Source organism: Mobula hypostoma, chromosome 25 (genome assembly GCF_963921235.1).
Source record: "Mobula hypostoma chromosome 25, sMobHyp1.1, whole genome shotgun sequence".
Classification (NCBI taxonomy): domain Eukaryota; kingdom Metazoa; phylum Chordata; class Chondrichthyes; order Myliobatiformes; family Myliobatidae; genus Mobula; species Mobula hypostoma.
Window position 1 is genome coordinate 24,682,809 of NC_086121.1, and position 24,117 is coordinate 24,706,925.

At 41.5% G+C, this 24,117-nt stretch overlaps 1 protein-coding gene across 1 annotated transcript; it reads left to right on the forward strand.

The window, feature by feature from the left end:
- Nucleotides 1–13,643: 13,643 nt before the first annotated feature.
- On the forward strand, nt 13,644–22,529 carry hspb7 (heat shock protein family, member 7 (cardiovascular)). The gene is made up of 3 exons (XM_063032955.1): nt 13,644–13,989; nt 17,354–17,487; nt 21,700–22,529. Exons 1-3 carry the CDS (start codon nt 13,788–13,790, stop codon nt 21,883–21,885), a joined length of 522 nt encoding a protein of 173 aa, XP_062889025.1. The 5' UTR covers nt 13,644–13,787; the 3' UTR covers nt 21,886–22,529.
- The last annotated feature ends 1,588 nt before the right edge of the window (nt 22,530–24,117 follow it).

Here is a 24,117-nt window from a genome sequence, read left to right on the forward strand (position 1 = left end):
CCATAAGAATATACAAACTCATTACAGACAGCAACGGGAATGAGTGAGGCCTCCATTAGTCAGGGTTGGCCATGGATGTTGCGTCCTAGATGTCTAGATACGCCAGCCTGGTCAGCATGATATGGAGAGCAAACTGTTGCCCATGCAGCAAGCTCCCCCTCTCCACGCAACTGATGAACCCTAAGGAGTGGCAGAGACCGATACAGTTTGGTACCAGCAGCGTCGCAGGAGTTGCCAGTCAGTATTGAACTCAATGTGGGACTCCAAGTCTGGATTTTTCCCTCGGGGTTTCCCCATGAGTGGGTATAGCCGAAACGGAATAGACAATGGACTATAGGTGCAGGAGTAGGCCATTCAGCCCTTCGAGCCAGCACCGTCATTCACTGTGATCATGGCTGATCATCCACTACCAGTACCCTTTTCCTGCCTTCTCCCCGTATCCCTTGACTCCGCTATCTTTAAGAGCTCTATCGAATAGGGAAGGGTAATCTTGATAGGCGTGCTCATGGAGCCACCTAGAACAGAAACAGGTTCTTCAGACCACCAAATACAAATACAGATGCCGTTTGCACAAAGTCTACATTAATCCCACTGTCTTCATTTCCCCCCCGCATTCTCATCAATTACCCCCAGATTTTACCACTCACCTTCACACCAGGGCAATTTACCGTGACCAATGAACCCACCAACCCATCCATCATTGGGATGTGGGAGGAAACCCATGTGGTCGCGGCGGGAGTACGTAAACTGCATACAGACTGAGCCAGAGGCCAGGTCTCTGGGGCTGTGAATTAGAGGCTCCTGTAACAAAATTATCAATCCTGAAGCAATTTATCCTTAGGGGTCAAGGTTGTTTGCAGGATAAGAAAGAAATGTGCTCGGAGGCACACAACTTCAGCGAAGTGTAACAGTGCTTGGAATGGTAAAAAGGAGAATTAATTATTAAACTATTTAAAATACAAATTAAACGGGGGCAGAAACTGCATTGTGCTCCAGGCAAGATCACACGTTGTGAGAATTTTCACCTTTAGGCCTGTTTTCGAGCTGTGTTACTCGGTGAATCTGTGACTCTATACCGAAGGGTAAACTTCTCAAGGTCTGGCTCAGGACAGGGAGTTGTGGGAACTGGATGAAGTCGGTGGAGGCACTGCATGGAGATTCCTGTCCAGGTTAAATCGGACACACGATTGCCATTACGTGCTACCATTGCAAAACGCACTGAGTGATTTGTTAGTCTCTCCTGGCAATCAGTATTCAGTTTGTAAGAACATGAGAATATAAGAAACAGGAGCAGGAGTCGGCCATCTGGCTCGTTGGGCCTGCTCTGCCATTCAATAAGATCATGGACTCATCTCCACCTACCTGCCTTTTCCCCATAACCTTTAATTCCCCTACAATGCAAAAGCCTGGCCCTTGTAGTAAACGATGGTGAGGGTATGTTGTCATCTCAGGAAGGTGCAGATCTATTGGATGTGTTGTTAGACTCTGAAAATTTGGATGCTGGAGGTTACCAAGCATTTAGATCAACTTAGTCCAATAAAGATGTCCCACCAGTCCAGGGAAGGGGAGTGTGTGAAAGCATGGGGGTTTGATTATTTGCCTTATTACATAAAGATAAGTTGGATTAAGTGAGGTGAAACAAAACCATCCCTTTGCATTTCACAGTAACTGATTAAATTGATTTATATTCCTGGACTTCAAAGTTCAAAGTGCATATATGTCACCATATACAATCCCGAGAGCCAATTTCTTGTGGACATATTCAATAAATCCATAATAGAATATGATCACAATAGAATCAATGAAAGACCTCACCAACTTGGGCATTCAACCAGTATGAAAAAGACCACAAACTCTGAAAGTACAAAGAGAATGAAATAATAATAATAAATATTGAGAACACGACATGAAGAGGCCTTGAAAGTGAATCCTTAGGTTTTGGGAACATTTCAGTGATGGGGCGAGTGAAGTTGAGTGAAGTTATCCCCTTTGGGTTCAAGGGCCTGGTGGTTTGGGGGTCATAACTGTTGCTGAACCTGGTGGTGTGAGTTCTGAGGCTCCTGTACCCCCTTCCTGAGGGTAGCAGCGAGAAGAGAGGGTGGCCTGGGAGTTTTAGGGGTCCCTGATGATAGCTGCTGCTTTCCTGTGACACTTTGTGCAGATGTGCTCAATGATGGGGAGGGCTGTATGTTCCTTAGGAGCCGTGTGGTCCCAGAGGGAGGCGTACTGCAATTGTGAGAAGTTGTGAGAAGGTAGTCCAGATAACATTCACTGGGAGGTATGAGAAAGGGAAACAGAATTGTAACACCCCAGGGTCATTCTTTTCGAGAGATGGCGTAACAATGCTGAAAACATTGACAAGATAAGTCCTGTGTCAATGCCTGGCCCTTGTAGTAAGAAACTTGAAGTTTCTTTTAGAGGCCACAATAATACCTTGTACATGGAATGTGCAAACACCACAACTGTATAAACCCAAAATCACTATGAATGTATAGACCAAATGATAGTGAATGCACTGTTATTGCATTTCCTGTATGACTTCTATAAATAAAGTTCATTTTTGAAATATTTGGGAGAGCAGAGTTCAGTTCTAAAGTGGAACGGTGGGCAAAGGGTACTCAAAAATCTTCTATATTCTGTATGAAGCTGATGTTCTCTTGAACTATTTCCAACCCACAGGATATGCTCCATCTGCTATTAAAGGCGGTCAATGAATAGACACATTGAAGAAGCTTCATTATACCTAAAATGATACCAAGAGTTCCATCACAAACAGTATCCTGCACTTAGAAAATAGAAGAGGCTTTCTTATGGCGCAGTCCTGATCATAAGTAAAGAAGAAGTCCGACTGCTTCAAGACCACTGAATTTTGGCCGCTCATAAGCCAACAGCAGCGATGAGGAGTGTACTTTGCAGACCAAAAGAACAAACCAAGCTGTTGGACAAGACCAATGTGGTCTATAAAATCTAATGTGGGGACTGCAGCAAATGTTACGTCGGCCAAACCGGGAGAGAACTATCCACAAGGATGCACGGACATCAACCGACCGTGAAGCAGCATGACCAGCTCGCCCTAGTCTCTACCCATGAAGGTCAAGACGGGTACAAATTTGACTGGGCATCAGTGAAAGTCGTGGCGCAAACAAGCACGCGGGACGCAAGAGAATTCCTAGAAGCGTGGTTTTCCGCAAACAATTCTGCGAACAACATTCAGGCCTAGATCCTATTTATGAGCCAGTGAGGGCAAATTCCAGACCACGATGCTCGAGGTTCGCCACACAACCAATCAGCGATGAGATCTCCTCCCCACATCACAACTGAGCTTCCCAAATGCCGTCCAATCAGCTGATTGAAAAGTATATATAGGCCAAGCATTCGGAGGACACCACCACAGTCAACAGCACGCGGGCAATGTCTCCTCATATGGCAATGAATCATTTGCAAGTAAACGGCCAAGATCGGAGACAACCCAACCCAACCGTCAACCACCCAAGTGACACATTATCCAAATTATTTCCAGGCCAAGTCCTACCAATTTCTGCCCGAGTCAAGGGGAAAACCAAGCCTTCAAATGAAAATATAACTTTCCTTTGCATTACTGTATTTCTTAGAACAAGTGCTAAACATACTTAATTGATGGTAGGTTTCAGTACTTACTTGTTCTGCAAGTGTCTTGGATACAAATGTAGCTACAGCATGGAGGGTTAAATGACAGTAGGTTTCAAGATCAATCCCTCCAGGCAGTACTATTGAGATGAACTTTACCTACAAGCTCGTTGTTGGAAAGCCATTTGCATTGCATATGCTTGCACGTGGATATCATTAAAAATTACAAATGCAAGAAGTATGTGATCCATCAGAGATTCGCCAACAAATCTGATGCATCATTTCCTGAAAACAGAGGGAAAACTTAAAAAGAAACACAAACAATTAGTGACCCAGTGGGAAGAACTTAATCAAAATCTTCGGTGCCAAGCTCATGAGGTAACAGAAACTATTAAAGTACAGAAGAGAATTAACCCGATTATTACTTTAAACTGCTGGAACAAAATCCATGGACACTTCTCCAGAACAAGAGTCAATGAATATGTTGTAAAAAACAAATCACTCCCCACTCTGTACATAGTTTTCTTCTTTCGATTGTTCTTTCTTTCCTCTCCTTTCTATAAGTGTATACCACAGATAAATATTATGTGGAGATTTGTGACAAATATGATTGTATGATATATATATACAGTATCTTAAAACATCTTATGGAAATGTTTGATGATGAAATTCAATAAAAATAAATTACAAAAAAAAAGAAAGATAAGAGGAAAAAAAAGAAAGAAAGGCTTCTTTTGAGATATCAGAAGATTCGCCTTGGACAACAAATAAATTGATGTAGAAGCGAAAACCCTGAAATCATTAATTAAACAATTGGAGGCTACAAAGAGACATCATGTTAGGAGATCTCCAGATTGATGAAGCTAAGACACAAGCTAATTGTCTTACTCAGTTCTAAGAATCCAATGAAGTACATTTAGCCAAGACTTCCAAACTTGAAGTATGAGTGAACTTACTAATAATGCATCTGTTCCAATATGGAATGTGAGAAGCTATAGGTATATTCCGCCATGTCTTAGACAGTCCCTTGGGATCCAGGGTGGCTTACTTCCACCCCAGTTTGTGGGTTTGAGGTGGTCAATGACAACAAAGTAGGAGCCCAAGACAATTCCACCAACAGGACGGAAGGTATGTTATGAGATGGTCCTTTTCTGCTGCCATTTACACTGGAGATTGATATTCATGAACTCAAGGCTCTTGATACCTTATCCCAAATGCCCTTTCTCCATTTTAAGTCATCAGGGGCCAGGAGTTGTCAGAAGTCAATGAAGGTGCTTCACTTCTTCAAGGGAGTACTGACCATTCTCTTAGATTTTTTCCCCGCTCTGTCTGTGTGGTAATCTGGTTACATGACTGAGATCAGAATTGAGAGGTTATTTTGGGAGTTTGGTGTCAAGATGATGATGTGAAGATCGAACTGCTGCTGGAAATCTGGAAAATAAACACCAGGAATTGTTAGATGCATTCAGCAATGAGGCAGCATCTGTGAAGAGAGAAGCTCATGAAGTTTTTAGATCTGGGTCCCTCATCAGAACTGGGGTAAAGAGAAAAAATGAGCAGTAAAAGCAACAGAGGATGTGGGAGGGTTGGAACAAAAGGAATTTTGCTGATAAGTTGAGCCAGAATAGTATAATGTGGCGGCAAAGGAGCAGTTCAGATCCAAGTTAAACTCTTTGTGTGTGGAATGGGAAATGAGCAAGACATGACCAAAAATACAAAAATGAAAGAAAAAGAAAACTGAAAAGCTGAGCCAAAATGACAGCAGATAATAAAAGGCTAGTTCTCAAAGTAGATGTCAGGAGTCTGATAGGCTATCACCCACTTGCATAGATAAGTTCCTCTCAAAGTCCAACCCTACGTCCCCATGGTGAGAGGTGGAAACTGTTAAGGCTGGACACAGGGCTCTGGTGAAGCTCTATAGGCCAATCCCCTGTACGGTGGATGCAATGGATTGCAGAAGCATTGATGAACTCCAACCATACCATCAACTTCAGAGGACGATGGAGATGGGAGGTCATCGATGGCCTTTGCTCCACTTAGGAGCCAAGGGTCCAAAGAAGATGAAGCATGGATTAGTGACAGCTCCGTCAACTCTTTGATCCCACTGAAAAGTAGCCCTGCAATTTGACACTTCGTCAAGCTCCCATTCATTCTCTCCAACAATGACACATAGTGGCTGTAGTGCTCACCATCTATAAAATGCACTGCAGTTACATCGTCGTGGCTATCCCTCGAGGTCGAGGATGATGGTCTTCATTCTGTTGATCTACTTGTGGGCTCTCAAGTGACTTATGAGTCCAATCTTGGCTTTGAAAGTTCTTCCGCATTCAGGACAGGTAGTTCCAGATGACAAATCGGGCTTTGCTTGTGGCTGCCTCTCTTTCCATTTTCTTCTCTTTTCTTCTAATTCTGCACATCTGTTGGCTTCGAAAGTTGCTGTTCCTTCTTGGATGATGGCTTGTCAGAGTTTCCTGTCCTTGGCATTGGTTTCCCAATCGTTGATGTCGATGTTATATTTCTTCATGTTGGATTTTAAGTCGTCTTTGAATCTCTTCTGTTGTCCGCCTCTTTTACGTTTGCCTTCTTTAAGCTGGGAGTTGAAGATTTGTTTCGGCAGACGTTTGTCTTTCATCCGAACAACTTGACTGCTCCATCTTAGTTGGTTCTTGATGACGTAGGCTCCAATGCTTGTTGTTTTTGCTTCATTTAGCACACGTTGGTTCTTCTATCTTCTCAGCTCGAAGACAGCGTTGATGGAACTTTTCAAGTGCCTTCAGATGTCGTCGGTATGTTGTCCAGGTTTCTGATGCATACAGGAGCGTTGGGATTACCACTGCTTTGTACACTAACATTTTGGCATCTGTTTGGATGTCACGATCATAAAAGACTCTTGTTCGGAGACGTCCAAAAGCTGTTCCAGCGCATTTAAGACGATGTTGGATCTTGTCATTAAGGTCGACAGGTAGGGACATATCCAGGTAGGAATATCGCTAACATCCCTTCCTCAACTACCTACAGGCCGTGGATGTATGGGAACACCACCACTGCAGGCCCCCCTGTAAGATGCACAGAACCCCGACTTGGAAATCTGTCGCCAGTCCTTCAGTGCTACTGGATCTAAATCCAGGAAACTCCCTCCACAACAACAACACGGGGATACCTTCAGCAGAAGATCTGCAGGAGTTCAATGCTAGCAGTTCACTTCTACTCCCTCAAGGGGCAACTATGGACAGGCAATAAAAGTTGGCTTTGGCACAGATGCCCAGATCCCAAAAAAGTGAACTGAAGAAGAGTACAGTACACATAAGTGACATAATTGAACTAAAGAGAACCAAAAAAAGGTTGGATGAACTCAAGCAGATGAGTCAGCATCCGAGGAGACAAAAGGTGACATCTGACATTTCTGACTCTACTCAGGACTAAAGGAGCTAGGAGTTGAAATGTGGGCCTTTGAAATGACAGGAACCAAACTTAATGTTCTCAATTAGAGCTGGAATAATCATACTTGATTTTGTCATTAATCAGAATCAGAATCAGGTTTATTATCACCGGCATGTGTCGTGAAATTTGATCAAGTGTAAGCCTTGATCTTACACTTTGTAAACTATTTACTAGACTATTTTATATACAGATATAACAAAAGTGCATCTTGCAGCACATTTCACATTATTTCTAAAGAATAAATTGATTTTTCACAACTTTGCCCGTGACAGGTTCCAAGTAGCTGTTATTTTCAAACTGGAATGAACTTCCGAATTTAAATATACTTGTAGAAAGAAAATTAGTATTCTAAATGCATCTCTGTCCAAGGTTTCACAACTTTCCCCTCAATTCAATTAATTAAAATACATGTGTGAAACGGGCACTCAGACACCCTGTCGGGAATTGACCGCGATTATTTCATCCTAACCCATGTAATGTCACTGCATGATCTCTTGCACATTAGTTTTAATAAATACCATAATCCAGTGGAACTCTAATGTAGCAAAAAGGGCTGTCTTTACTATCCCTAGATAGATATTTTAGAACTTTACCATTGTTTGTTTTAAGTAACCTAATAGTATTTGGTTTCTAATAGTACCTAGATACAAATGGTGTCTAAGCTTGGTATAAAGAATTAGTGAAATGTGAACACATAAAAATCAAAAAAGGAGGGAAAAATAGTTTCCCAGCAATTCCCCCTTTCCTTTTAGTAAAGTTTAAAAAGTTTAAAATAGCAATCACTTACAATTTAAGCAATAACTAGTAACCAGATATCACTTAATTCCAGATTCAAAATTTGGGTCATTACCTTTCAACTTGAGGGGGCAGTTCAATAGTGGAACAGCTGGACAACTGCAAATAACAACATTTGCTTTCGCACTTGGGTCTTCCACTGGTGACTCCTGCTTCCGATTGTGACCTTCTAGCTGGAAACTTTTCCCAGTAAACTAAAGCGACTGGATCCTCGGGCTTCAAAGGCCTAAATGCAGGTGCTTACGCAGAGCTCCCACTCTTCAACAAAAATTGTTAGAAACAGTCAGTGAAACAGTGAATTCCCAGGTATTTTGATTAGCTTTATTCACCTTTTAGTAGAAAACCAATGGATCATCTCCTGGCCTTGAGGAAGAGTTAAACCTCCGACTGACTCTGCAGTAAAATTACCTTCTTATGACAAGTCAGCAATCCCTTCACCTCTAAAGAAGCATCTCGCTCCTCACTAGGTCAAACATTTGTGCAGATATACAAACATGAGTTTCCGAATCAATCTGTACATTAAAATACAAACATCCTTTTGAAAGTGTAGATGATTAGTTTCAGTATTGGTGAACTGTGAAGGAGAAAATATCTAACAATTGGGCATACTCAGGACTATGGTGATTGCTGGACTGACAGATTTTAGAGATATAGAGTCTTAGAGCACTACAGCATTAAAAAAGCTGCTTGGCCTATCTAGTCCATTATTCTGCCCAGTGCCATCAACCTGCATCTGGACCATAGCCTTCCATCCCTTCCCATCCATGTACTTATCCAAATTTCTCTTAATTGTTTAAATTGAACTCACATCCACCACTTGTGCTGGTAGCTTGTTCCCTTCATGTTCCCCTTAACTATTTCACTTTTAACCCTTAACCTATGACCTCTAGTTCTAGACTCATCCAACCGCAATGGACAAAGCCTGCTTGCATTTACCTTATCTGTACCCTTCATAATTTTGTATGCATCTATAAACCTACAGAGTAAGCTATTTTTTCTATTGGTATCTCAACACATTTCGATTTAATATTGTTAGGTGTTACTCAATGTTACAACAAATTTTTGAATGATACTGTGTTATTATGTGTGAATAATAAAGAACTTCATTTCCCAGTGGGCAACGCAGGTGATTCATCCGGGACCGGAAGCTACGATCATGAGGGGGTTCGCACGCGCTCAGAGCTGAGCTGGAGCTCAGCAATAAGATGTTCTAGCATAAGCCCATGCCAAGTTTGTCTTTATTAAGAACAAACATAACATGGAGTCAGAAGTTGACCTGAGGTCTAAACATAGAGAGTAAATGAATACCATGCACGACTGAGAAAGAGACTGTGTACATACGAAATGTGCTAGCAACAAGTGATGGAGGGGAGCGGGGTAGTGAGGCGAGCGAGCATGTTGTTCCCGAAGTTCATCAGATTCACCAAGAAATTTGGGTGAGAAGCCGAGAGTTCCCATCGTGGATAAGCCAAGTCCCCCTCCTGCAGTTTACCAGCAATCTGACTGATAGCAGAAATGCTTCAAAAAGCAACTCAATATATATTTAACTGCTAGCAGAGTGGGAGAGACCAATGAAAACTTGAAAGAGTCTAGCTTTCTGCACGTAATTGGCGAAGAGACTTTCAAATTAATGAGACAGCTTTTATGTTGGACACTCTGATGACAAATTTGTATTTTGCCCCAAGCTCAGTTCTGGTCGCCTCACTACAGGAAGGATGTGGAAACCATAGAAAGGATGCAGAGGAAATTTACAAGGATGTTGCCTGGATTGGGGAGCATGCCTTATGAGAATAGGTTGAGTGAACTCGGCCTTTTCTCCTTGGAGCGACGGAGGATGAGAGGTGACCTGATAGAGGTGTACAAGATAATGAGAGGCATTGATCGTGTGGATAGTCAGAGGCTTTTCCCCAGGGCTGAAATGACTAGCAGGAGAGGGCACAGTTTTAAGCTGCTTGGAAGTAGGTACAGAGGAGATGTCAGGGGTAAGTTTTTTTACGCAGAGAGTGGTGAGTGAGTGGAATGGGCTGCCGGCGGCAGTGGTGGAGGTGGAAATGATAGGGTCTTTTAAGAGACTCCTGGATGGGTACATGGAGCTTAGAAAAATAGAGAGCTATGGGTAAAGCCTAGGTAGTTCTAAGGTAGGGACATGTTCGGCACAGCTTTGTGGGCCGAAAGGCCTGTATTGAGCTGTATGTTTTCTTTGTTTCTATGTTTAAATGTATAAACATTACATTTCATTTTTTTCTCCTGTGACCCAAAACAAGGTGTTAACTTCAACCAATACATAGCTGTGTTTCAAATACTAAATAAGTCCCATGAATTTGGAGATTTGAGAAAATCACTAGTTAGATACAGAATATTTTGCGGAACTTCAGATAATGGACTTGGAGAAAGATTGCTGCATGAAAAAGAATTGATGCTGGAGAAGACTGTGAATATGTGTAGGGCAGCAGAGACCACACGGGCACAAGCTAAGGAGCTGCACAAGACAGACACAATAGTGCATTTTGTGAAAACAGAGGGGCAGAGAACAACGTGCTTCCCAGAACAACAGTAAAGCAAAGAGGAAGGCTCAAGCAGCAAATGCAGCAAATGTGGAGGCAGGCACATTCTTTTGTAAGCCGTGTCCTGCAATAATTATGGGAAGAAGAATCATTTTGCAAAGTGCTGCAAAGCTAGGGCTACTAAGAGAAAGGTGCAAACGGTTGCTGAGGAAATGGAGGAAGTCTTTGTAGATTCTCTACAGACTTCTGATGCTGGTAAAAACAGAATTGGTAGTTCCAGTGACTGTGAATGAGACAACAATTCCATTTGAGCTTGACAACAGAGTGCAGGTGAATCTGTTATCCATAGATGATTGCAAGACTCTCAAGGTAAAGAGCAAGATTTACCCAGTAAAGTCAAAAGTGACAGGCTACACTGGAGAGAATGTTCCAATAATAGTGACCTTCAAGCACAAGGGGCAGCACCTAAGGTCACAGCTACTGATTGTAGAAAAGAGAGTATAGCCAATTTCCGGTCTGAGTGCATGCGAAAAGCTCAATCTGGTGAAAAGAAATTTCACAGTGGCTTTACAGACCAAAGGTGGTCACACAACACTCATGGAAGAGTATGCAGATGTCTTTGAGGGGCTCAGATACTTACCTGGTGTACATAAAATTCATGTAGAGGAGACAATAGCCCCTGTTGTCCATGCATGCAGAAAAGTTCTGTTTGCACTTAGAGACAAACTTAAACATAACTCCCATGCATGGAATGGATAAATGTCATACAGAACATTGAAGAACCAACAGACTGGGTGAGCCACTGGTCATTTTGCAAAAGGAAAATGGAGCATTGTGGATATGTCAAGTCCCAAGAGATCTTAATAAAGCCATCAAGAGAGACCATTTTATATTGCCAACATGGGAGGAGATCATGTCTCGGTTTGCAGGTGCCAAGTGGCTTAGCAAATTTGATGTGTCGCCTGGGTGTTGGCAGATGAAGCTTGATGAGGCAAATTCGAGACTCTGTACTTTTAACACACCTCAGAGAAGATCTTGTTTTCTTTGGCCACCCTTTGGGATCCTGTCCGCACCAGAAGTCTACCTTAAAACCATCCACATGATCTTTGAAAGCGTACCTGATGTTGAGACCATGATGGATGACATCATCTTCTGGGGGTCCACCAGGGATGAACATGATGCACAACTGAGATGGATGTGACACGGAAGGTTAATTTGAACTTAAATAAAGAGAAGTGCGAGTTTGGTGTTAAGACACTGACTTTTGTAGGAAGTGTAATTTCGGAAGAGGGAGTGAAGCCTGACCCAAGAAAGATGCCAACCATTGAAAACATGGAGAGGACACAAAACAAGGAAGAAGTGAGATGATTTTTGGGGGTGATGACTTACCTGGCTAAGTTAATCCCTCGACTGTCAACTGTGTCAGCACCACCTGGGTCACTCTTGAGCAGCGAAATGAGTGGATTTGTTCTCATGAGCAAGAAGAGTGTTTCCAGATGCTGAAAAGAATCCTTACTGAGATGCTGAGAATCGTGCTGAGGTTTTATGATCTGGAAAGGTGTACTAGGATTTTGGCTGATGCACCCTGGCACGGCCTTGGAGCAGTACTACTGCAGCAGCATAACGACACGTGGCAACCTGTGGCCTATGTGTCAAGGGCTTTAACAAATGCGGAAGCCAACAATACACAGATAGAGAAGGAGCTTCTCGACAGCACATATACATGCAAAAGGTTCCATCTATGGGCAAGCTTTTGAAGTGGAGACAGACCATAAACCACCGGTCTCAGTTATGTCCAAACCACTGAATGACTGGCCCGTGAGGATAAAGCTGCAGAAATATGATGTGAAGATGATCTACACACTGGGACAATATACGTTTGCCGCTGATGCGTTGTCTCGAACAGTCAACAAGAGGGAAGAGGGTGACCAAGAGATTAATGCTGATATACAGGCCTATGTTGACATGATTGTCACCTTCATTCCAGTATCTCCTGATAGAACAGAGAAGATTAGGAAACCACGTGGATCTACAACCACAAACTGTGATGCATCACCTGTCGGTGCACCAAGGGGACCAGCAGATGTAAAAAAGTAACATGTTAATCAGAGTTCTCAGAAAGACACAAATATTAACATATCAAATGAAAGCAATACACATGTGAAAACAAACAGCAGATCAAAAAGGATCATTAAACTGCCTCGGAGGCTGATTGAAAGTTGATGAGTGGATAAGGACTATATTTGCTCATTAGAATTGAAGTTGGAAATTTGGGGAAAAAAAAGAAAAGAGACCAGCTACAGAATGTAGATATTTTTGGTGGAAAGGATTATTATTCCTTGCAGGTTTTGAGAACACAATATTTTGTTTGTTTTTCTTTAAAGGGGTAGATGTGTTATTGTGTGTGCATAATAAAGAACTTCAGTTCCCACTGGGCAAAATGTGGGCGGTTCACCAGGGACCAGAAGCTACGATGGTGGGGGGAGGGGGGGAGGGGGTCACACGTGCCCTGTGTTGAGCTACAGTTCAGTAATAAAATGTTCTAGAGTAAACCCACACCAAGTTTGCCTTCATTAAGATCAAACATAACAGGTACCATATACAGGTACCAGGTATCCTAGCGAGTAGAGATGGAGTGCAGGAACCAGCACTCTGGAGAACATGAAGGACGTGTGGCTAACTTCACCAAGTGAGCAAGATGCCAAACGTTAGGACTTATGAATTGTTTGATAGTAGATTTACTGCAATGGGAATTATAAATATACAGAAGTAATATTAAGGTTTCAACATCTTTTAAATGAAGCATCCCAGATGGGACGTTTAGCACAAGAGATTCCGCAGATGCAGGAAATCTTGAGCAATACACACAAAATGCTGGAGGAGCTCAGCAAGTTATGACAGCATCTCCTTAAAGAAATTGCAACTGTATTAACAACTTTTATTGACTAATTCCAGGGTAGCTTAAGTTCAAAAGGCTAATCTGACATTTCTCGAATCTTTGCAATTCTCCCAACCAGTCGCTGCAAGTCTATATAAAGCATTTTGCGGATTCTGGATAGCAGTGCCACAGCTTTAACGAGAGTTGCCATGCCAGGAACCAGATTGCTTTTTTAGGTTCTCCATTGAGCAGTTTTGGAATGCGTGCTATGAGGACATATTCCTGGATCACTCCGTTTGTTTGTAGAGCTCTGGCAAGCTTTCATCTGTTAGAGTTTTCACAACTGCATGCCTGATGTGGCCAGGGCTAAAATTAACATCAGGCTTTAACATCGGCTGTCAGGCTAGTTGGTAGGAGACCGTATAAAAGCAGAGTAGAATACCACTGGAGCACAAAAGACGATCCAGACTTCAGAAGCTTATCCAGCATTGCCACGTCCTTGAGGGTTGCTAGAAAGGAACCGCTTACTTAGACATTTGTGATTAAAAGTCTGTCTGCCTTCCATGAGTGTAAGATCTTCAACTGCTTTCAAATCTGAGCGTTGCTTTCATCAGAACACCACGACCTCCTCCTCCTCTGCGTCGGCTCCAAGCTTGGATCAGTGCATGGATAAAACAAGGGGTCTTTTTGGGGACGAGTTTGAGAAGTCCTCAATCATCCATGGAAGCTTCTTGAGGCCACGGAATGAGCAAGTGGGATTTTCAGGTCAGTGACATCGGTCCAAACCAACAGTCACACCTTTTTCCTAACACCATGATGACCAAAGGGAAGGGGTGCCGGTTTGGCTTTGCTATTTAAACTGATGTTGTTATTTAAAATTTGAAGCATTTTACATTGCCTACAAATGTGTATATAAAGGAATTTAATTCTGCAAGTGGAAAATAATGATCAGAAGATCACAGACCAGGGGATTGATCATGACATGGATGTGTAATCCTATGGGATTATAGCTCCGTACTTTAATGTATCCATGAAAAAATATATATTAAGTCAAGACAAATAAAATTAAATTAAGATTTCTTGCAAGTGATTAAATTCATATCTTGTGACGGATTGTTATGTTTCAGATATGTATGATTATGGCTATTGTGCATATTTATAAATTGTCTGAATTAATTTTAGGGAGCAAATTAAAACACCTAGACATGACCAAAAAAAGATCTATGGGCATTAACTTGGCACTGTTAAGCTGACGTAAGTATCAGATTAGTCATCTTCAAAAAATAAAACAGAAGGTCCCTTAGCAGTGTAGTAGATTAAAAGAGGACTGGGGGTGATAAACACCTAAATAAAATTAACAGGAAGCTATAAATAATATTACTTCAAAGATTCAAAGTACATTTATTATAAATTATGTATGCAGTATACATCTCTGAGATTTGTCTTCAGAGACAGCCATCAAACAAAGAAGAACTATGGAACCCATTCAAAAAAATATCAAACCACCCCGCACAAAAAAAATCTGCACAAACGGTAACAAAAAATACATGGGAAAATATAGGATATAAAACCACAAAATCAACCTGCATATTTAATGCATATTAGTTCAGCTCAGAGTTTGTTATCTGCGGACTGCCACAATTCAAAATTGCCCAAGCTAGCAACAAAAAAAAAGCAACAAGAAACCAGAAACTAGAACACATCATAAGCGTGCATTAGAGTCCACAATCCACAAACCAGGTCGATTAAACCTTGCGCCAGTACTAAACCCTGACAGCGTCGAGGGAGGGAGAGAAAGAGAGATCATTTGAACACAGTGACCTTCCCTGAGAGCAGTAAGTGAAAGGGCTTAATAAAATTATCCTGGTTTAATTTCAGTATCCCCATCTTGTGAATCAATTTCAATTGTGTCTTGCTGTCTCAACTTCACAGCGACGTTCCAGCATCTAGGATTAAATCATTAGTGCCAATTTGTTTAAGATTACAAATGTGCAAGGGATAATTTTTATAGCTTTGCAGTTCCAGCAGAGAGAAGCTTTGAAAACTCAGTAACAATTATTGCACGAAACTACTTAAACCACATTAGCTTACTTAATCAGCACCTATAGTAAACCTCCAATTTATGATGGAACAACATCTGAAACCCTCAAAGTTATTCAGATACTCGTGACATGTTGCAAAGTAAATGATATCTCTCTGATTTTTTAATCTCTCATATGTAAGGCCTGCAATATTGATTTTCAATATTGATTTTTTATTGATTTGTTGATTATTAGGTCACGTGACAAGAATTGCTCTAATTTCAGTTGTAAATAAAGAGAAAATGGTGCAAACAAGTCCTGCAGTATCTGACCTCAGTATTTCCACCATTTTCTATTTTTTTTATTTCAGATTTCCAGCATCTGCAGCATTTTGCTTTTGGTTCCTAATTTGCATCACCAACATGTTCTGTTAGCCAATCCCAATATGGCTGATGTAATGTTTCAAGTAGCCTCAGGATCTTCATACTGAGGGACTAGTGAGCATGGAGAGGGTGGTGGGCATCATCTCTAACTTCTGCTCTTTATCTCTTCCTCGCAATCCTGCTTGAAGACTGTGCATTTGAATAAGCAAAAGCTCTAATACGCTCTAAACTTTATTTATTTATTGAGATACAGTGTGGAATAGGCCCTTCCGGCTCTTTAAGCCATGTCACCCAGCAATGCCCTGATTAAATCCTAGCCTAATCAAGGGACAATTTACAATGACCAAGTAACCTACCAACCAGCACATCTTTGGACTGTAGGAGGAAACCAGAGACCCCGGAGGAAACCCATGCGGACACGGGGAGAACATACAAACTCCTTACAGGCAGTAGCGGGAATTGAGCCTGGGGCTCTTATACTGTAAAGCCTTCTTTGAACCACTACACTACCGTGTCAAAACTTCAAGGTCAAGAATGGCCACTTTACTCAGGCACTCCACTTTTGTCAACAGTGATGGAGTCAGGCTTTAATGCCTCCTGCAATAAAGAAAATAAAAAGGTTTAAAATATTCTTAAAGTAGAAGAAGAACATTCGGAAGAAAATTCAAGGAAAAGATAAATGTGCAAATGGAAGCAGAAAAGAACAGAAAAGATCTTCATTGAAAAGAAAACAAGCAAATGTCCTTTGAATGGTCAAACTCCATTACAGGGCTGCCCTCCATTTTGGCTAATACTACTTTGAAAGTAATCAGATTGAGACTCTGTGGACATCTGGATCTTCTGTCAGATGATGTGCCCAATTAAAGGCTTCTGAACTGGGCATGCATAACTCATATTCCAAACCTGACTGTTTACTCATTTACTGCTTCATCAGAAAAGCATGCACACTTTATAATCTGCTTGCAGCTGGAATGTTAATGGGATGGAAAGGTCATACTGCTGATTTCTAATTAATCACCTCTGGGTGCAGTAGTGACTCATGCTCTTTAGCACAGTGCTGAAAATATCATTCGCATATTTGGTACTGAATTGCTAACTTATCATCACACTTATATAGAACATGCCCACCTCCTCTCTATTTGTCACTCAGTATCATAATCCTGAGACTATCTGAAAGTGTGCTGACCACCATCCATGTTAGGATTGTTCGGGCTAGTGACTGAAATTTAGGAACCAAAAGAGAAATGATGCAGATGCTACAAATCTGAAATAAAAGCAGAAGGTGGTGGAAATACCAGCAGTTTCTAGTTAATTATGATTGAACTTAGAACATGTCTTGACGATGTGAATCGAGGTATTTCAAGGTAATCTTGTCTACTGAACTTGAGGAATGTTTTATTTTTAAACTATGCTCCCTCACGTTTTAAATCTCATTTTATTCTAATGCCTTCTACCTTTTCCACGCAAGGAAAACATTGAGCAACATTTGATACTCGTGTGTTCCTTAGCACATGACCCTCACTGGAATCTGCACAATATATTTTGTCATCTACAAACTTGAGAATCAGGGTTACAAGCTTTACACATCAGGGAACTAATTCTCAACACTTAAACACCTAATTTAGGCGATTTACACCTAATCGCCACAGACACAGTCAAACTCATTCACTTAATGTAAATATGGACATTTCTGATGGAATTGGACAATGTGTTCTGCCCAAATAGGCCGCCCGGGAAGTATGGGCAACGTAAAGACCCTGGGAGACAACTATCAATTCACAGTGGATGTGAGCGATTTCTCTCCTGAAGATATTATCGTTACCACCTCTAACAATCAGATTGAAGTCCATGCTGAGAAGGTAAGGTATCATTAACCAACTCTTTATTTCTGTCACGATTAAAGCCACAAGACAAGGAGAAAAATACTGAAATGAATTTCAGCTGGTTCAATTCTACAGGCCTCCAGGGTGCACAGACTGCTATATCAATGGTTCTTACACCACTTTTTTTTATCTGGCTTCAAGACTCTTATTTTCAGAGCATTTACGTGTCTCAGCTATTGTATCACACTCAATACTCAAAGACCAACTCCTAAACATACATAAACTTGAGAAAGTCTGCAAATGCTGCAAGTCCAAAGCACCATACACAAAATGCTGGAGGAACCCTGTGTCAGGCAGCATCTATGGAAATGAATAAACAGTTGACTTTTCAGGCCGAGACCCTTCTTCACAACTGAGAAGGAAGGGGGAAGATGCCTGAATTAAAAGCTGGGGGTGGGAGGGGATGGAGGCTAGGTGGAAGGTGATAGGTGAAGCCAGGTTGGTGGGAAAGGTCAAGGGCTGGAGAAGAAAGAATCTGATAGGAGAGGAGAGCAGACCATAGGAGAAAGGGAAGGAGGAGGGGACCCAGGGGAAAGTGATAGGCAGATGAGAAGTAAAAGGTCAGTATGGGGAATAAAGGAAGGAGAGAGGAGGGGGGGACACACATTCTACAACTTTCATGGCTTACCATGAGGTTCTACTGTCTGCCATCACTAAGTTTCATCTTTTGCCCAGCTCTGTCTGATACATGGTCACCACTGTGCATATTGTTAATGACACGAGTGGTGAGTGTTCAGTGGAAATGAGGGAAAAGCGCACAGAAAATCTGCCTCCACTTTCTACTCCATTTTCCCCACCACTATCACCTCACCAAGCCGTGAACTTCCAATCACGTTACTGCCCTCCGATCCAGAATCCAGTTGCAGCATGTAACTTTTCTATGTTACAAATGATAATTAATTATAAACAGATGTGCTGTACCTCATAAGCTCTGAAAATAACCGGCTTCCTGAACTGTGGCCATGCTCTGCCTCAAACTCATGATGGCAGCAACAAAGTTAGTTTTGATGCTGGGAATTTATTCTAAGAATTACACATTCCAATTGCATTTGAAGCCACGTTCAGCCGGAATTGTTTACTTTCCAAAAGTGCCAAACATTCACAGGATCATAGAATGATGTGTAGCAGAAGAAGGGAATTCGGTTCAATGTGCCTAAGACTGCTTCTTGCAGAAGTTCTCCAATTAATCTCACTCCTCTGTTCTTCCTCTTTCCCTTGAGAACTTTTTGCCTTCAAGAATTTATTTATATCTCTTCTGAATGTCGCAATTGAATCTGCTTCCTCTCTCCTTTCAGCCAACGCATTTCAGACCTGGCTCCAGCAATTAAAAAAAAACTCATCGCAACAAAATGTTTCCTTAATTAAAATTTATTTCGGTGAACTTTTCTTCAGCTTAACACTTAGCATGAAAAGACAGAAAGCTGTAGCATTTTTAAGTAAAGAGATTCATCCCTCTGTTAATAAACGGAGGTTCTCGCTGCTGACATCAGCACCAACTCCAAACCCAAACCCTTACCCCAAAGAGACACACGCACTTCACAGTCATACTCTGGCCAAGATCATCAAAATGATCCATTTCTGCCAAAATATTCCACTTGATTCTGGCCAGAATCCTCTGTAAAAACACAAACAAGAAAGTGGAAGTGCCCTGTGGAGATGAGGTAAGGTAGAATTATACAGAACAGTGTTCCGTAAATACGGTAAACAGCTTGGGCCTAGTACAATGCACATTCCCAGATGCAATGATAACTAGGAAAATTCCCATCTAAAATCCCCATGCGTCACTTCCTCCCTCCCTTTTCCCCATGGCCTACTGTCCTCTCCTATCAGATTCTTTCTTCTCCTGCCCTTGACCTTTCCCACCCACCTGGCTTCACCCATCACCTTCTCGGTAACCTCTTTCGCTTCCCCTCCCCTCCACCTTTTTACTCTGGCATCTTCCCCCTCCCTCCTCAGTCCTGAGGAGGGCTGTCGGCCCTAAATGTCGACTGTTTATTCATTTCCATAGATGCTGCCTGGCCTGCTGAGTTCCTCCAGCATTTTGTGTGGCTTGCTTCGGATTTCCAGCATTTGCAGAATTTCTCATGTTGGTAAAATCCCCTTATTTGCTCGATTTATTTTGTTCTCTTTTGTCATAGAAGCAGGTTCCACATGTTGGTTTCTGTAAGCATAGGTGCAAGTATTAACAACCCTGTTTATTTTTACTGCTATTTCTTCTTTTCCCTCACCGTATAAGGAATGATTTCACTAAGCTGCCTAAAAGTCTTATTTGATGTCTCTCCATTGCTACCACTCCCTTGGTTTTGCACTCAAAAGGCCATTAACGAGTCAGCTTTCATCTTCAGCATATTATCCAGTACATTTCTCCAATCCTCTGCCAATGCAGGGGAGAAAGAAATTCAGATCTTAAGTAACAAGGAAAGCAGTTTAAATCGATTAAAGGCATTTATCACCAGGAGCTCAGCTCAATTATTGCAGGATCCAGCCATTACTGAAATCACTGGTGGTTTTGTGTCCAGAAGGCTGTGTCAGATTACTTCAAACTTTGAGTAAAGAATTTCCTTGTAAATTCAGTCTTTTTTTTTGCATTTTATTATATTTATTCCTACCTTGAAACTTTTGGTCTGCCTTGCCCAACAGTTTAGTGTACCATATATTTGAATGAGCTCCCTCACTTAGCAGTTTGTTCGTCCGTTATAACATAGGTGATCATAGTCTTTCCATGGCCATGATTGTTCTTGGCGAATTTCCCTACATAAGTAGTTTGCCATTGACTTCTCCTGGGCAGTGTCCTCACAAGTTGGATGACCCCATACCCTTCAGAGATTGTCTGCCTGGCATCACTAGTCGCACAGCCAGGACTTGTGAGATGCACTGGCTGCTCATATGACCATCCCCCTGCTCCCATGGCTTCCTGTGACCCTGATCGGGGGGGCTAAGCAGGCGCTACACCTTGCCCAAGGGTAACCTGCAGGCTGGCGGAGGGAAGTAGCGCCTCATGCCTCCTTTGGTTGAGACATATCTCCACCCTGCCACCCAAGTTTGCAGAGTATAGTGTTTGAAATTTTTCAGAAACTAGTTACAGTCCCTCAACCATTATTTCATACTCAAACTCCTGTCAAAGGTTCAATAAGAACAGAAAACATAAGAAATATTCCACAGTTTATGGTGTACTTCAGCTTACAGTTTGCTTCAGGGAAGAAAACATACAACCATATCTTGTTATGTCCTACATTACATTCAATTTGCATTATATTTGTCCACATCGGAAAAATACTACCACCGATCTGTAAAAAAAAATAATTAGAGAAAGTACTCATCACATTTTAAATATTTATTCTTTGGGATGAGAGCATGCCTGCATTTATGTGTATTACTGGGGGAATTGATAATAATTGAAATTCAGAACCATTTGGAATTCACTCCTGAAGGATTATTAACGAATTTGCTCAGTACTTCAATAATCCAGCATCTCCTACAGGGATGTTTAGGCTTTACATCATATATAAACAGATTACATCCACTTTCTTGTGTTGTTATGATGGGAGTGTAAACACACAAACACTATGTTACCAGTTCCAACCTACCACCAGGCCACTGCTTGCAAACTACAAGATAGCCAGGACTTTTTAATAAAGTTTTGCCAAAGTCCAAAATTGCCCCCGATATAAATTAAACACAGAAAAATCTAAAGATAACATTATTGGTGCAAAGCTTTATTTGTTAGAATTACACTTGGGACATTTTCAGCATGCACAGCTGGCAATTTTCAATTGGTTATCATCAAAAAGCAGATAAGATTAGGGTCGGACAAACGATAGTTCCGAAAATGCAACTAAAGTGCTTAAGAAACAACATCCTTCCTCCAGAATTATGAATCCAAACAAGATCCACCCCACTCCTCCCTAATGTGGCAAAGCCGGACAAAGGCAGGATGAACAATTGTTCGTTCTATTTGACCATTTCTCTCTCAAGACAAAAAAACATGTTAAGGGTCTCTGTGCCTTTGATGTGATGCCATTAAATATTAGTAATAATTTCTTTGAGAATGATGCCTCTCATCCTCTCAAAAACAGCAACAATTCAGATCTGTAGCCTTACTTGTACAATTATGAGGGATCCTTTGTATCTTCCATGCTCAAAATCTATCACTTGTACAAATGCAAAGCAATTGTATTTCATTTTCAGCTTGCTGCAGATGGAACTGTCATGAACACATTCACACACAAATGCCAGCTACCAGATGACGTGGACCCCACCTCTGTGACGTCCGCCTTGGGTGACGACGGGACACTGACAATTAAAGCAAAGAGGCATCCGGCCAAGCACACTGAGCACGTGCAACAGACTTTCAGAACTGAGATTAAGATCTGAGAAGATTGCGTTGAGCACTGCTTTATTGTAATGCAGAGTAAGGCCAGAAGTAATGCAGAATGCAGCATGTGCTGGTGTTTATCACTGCTTCCTGCCAATATATTATTGTAAAATATCATCTCAACCCTTTTAAGCAAGGAAATAATGAGCAAAGCCTGTAAAATGGGATAACTGACAATTCCACCACATTTAGTGACACCATTTAAATTATGCTTCCATTACTGACCTATGATTTGTATTCTAGTGACAGACACATTAAGTGCTTTGTTGTTCCACATAAGTGAGAGATTCATTATATGCAGTGATAATGGAGATAATGGATGTTCTGTGTGTGTGTGTGTGTGTGTGTGTGTGTGTGTGTGTGACTTCTGCTGTAGGACACAAAGATCAATAACATAGATAGCAACTTTGTCTGTCTTAGATCTAAATTTCCTGTTTATCTGATCTTGTATATAGACTTGCATAGTTACTTGCTTATTTAACAATTTAAATTCTGTAACGTAATAAAGTGTACAAGGCTAATGCTATTCCAAAGGATTTGTTCAGGAATATAAGGATATATGACCTTTCGGGAATATGATATTACATCCAATAATGTCCTTTTACCATAAGCAAAAATAAAAAGTTCTATATTATGCCCTAAAGGTATTGCTGAGGTCTCCTCTTACATAATCGAAATACTGTACATGGGCACGGTACTGCAGGAAGTGTAACTGTGCAAATATCAAAAGTGCTTAATAACATTTTAAAAATGTCTCTGCAACATGATAATCACAGCCCCGCCCCATCGCGATGGTGGAGAAGATGACTTGGTGGAGATTAAAATGAGCTCGTGACAACGTCTTTATACATTGGTTTCACTATGCCCTGATGTATCATTAAGATCACCGATCATAACAGCAACTCATTACTTGAAAATAAATTTATATTAAAACCAGTTTCTCTTCATCTCAGGCAATGGCAAAGTTGACTGATTGTAACCCATAGATCCGAGACATTTAACAAAATAAGTTATGATAAAAATAACACAATTGACCTTGTCTCAAACGACTGGATACAAGCATCACTCCATAGAATTGAATTAAGTCCCTTTTAATTCTTAAAAGATCCCTATTTGAAAAAAGCAGATAGACCTGTAGGTAAACACGAGGAAATCTGCAGATGCTGGAATTTCAAGCAACACACATAAAAGTTGCTGATGAACGCAGCAGGCTAGGCAGCATCTCTAGGAAGAGGTACAGTCGATGTTTCGGGCCGAGACCCTTCATCAGGACTTGTCCTGAAACGTCGACTGTACCTCTTCCTAGAGATGCTGCCTGGCCTGCTGCATTCACCAGCAACTTTGATGTGTAGACCTGTAGGTGTTGTGGCCCTTGCTTATTCCTCAGTCACCACCTCCACCACAAAGGCAGATAACTAGTTGTTTGCCATATTGGTGTCTGTGTGACCTCAGTGTGTACAAATTAACTGCTATATTTCTTTACTTACAAGAAATGGTTACATTTTAAATATATCATCAGCATGGCATGCTTCAAATAAGACCATAATACCATTAAGAAGTAAGAACAGAATTAGGCCATTTGGCCCATCGAACCTACTCCTCCATTTCATCACAGCTGGTGCGTTTTCCCTCTCAGTCCCAATCTCCTGTTTTCTCTCAGTACCCCTTCATGCCCTGACTAATCAAGAATCTGTCAAGCTCTGTCTTAAATATACCCAATGACGTGGCCTCCTCGGCCGCCTGTGGTAACGAATTCCACAGATTCACCACCTTCTGGCTAAAGAAATTCCTCCTCCTCTCCGTTCTAAATGTCCTGTGGTTACAAATGTGCTTTTTTAAATGCAAAGTGGTCTTTTATTTCTGTATTCCCCTACCTTTTCCCTGAAGGCTGATTTATACTTCTGTGTCAACTCAACGCCATAGGTATGGCGTCGCCACGATCCCTGCACAGAGCCTACGTGGATCCCTATGCCGTAGCCTGATGCGCACCTCTCCCAAAATGTAACCACATGTCGCGGCAACGCAGACCGAACAACTGTGAGTGGTCCACTTGGTAGCTTCACATTTCCTCCTACACTGCAATAGCTTCCCATTGGGCAACTGAAGGGCAGGGAAGGAACTCTGGCTGCAATACTTTCCATAAAGCTTTACAGACCTCCAAAATTATGGAGGACACATTTCATTTTTACGAAAAAAGACGCTCGCTTTAAACTGGTTTTCCCAGAGAAAGA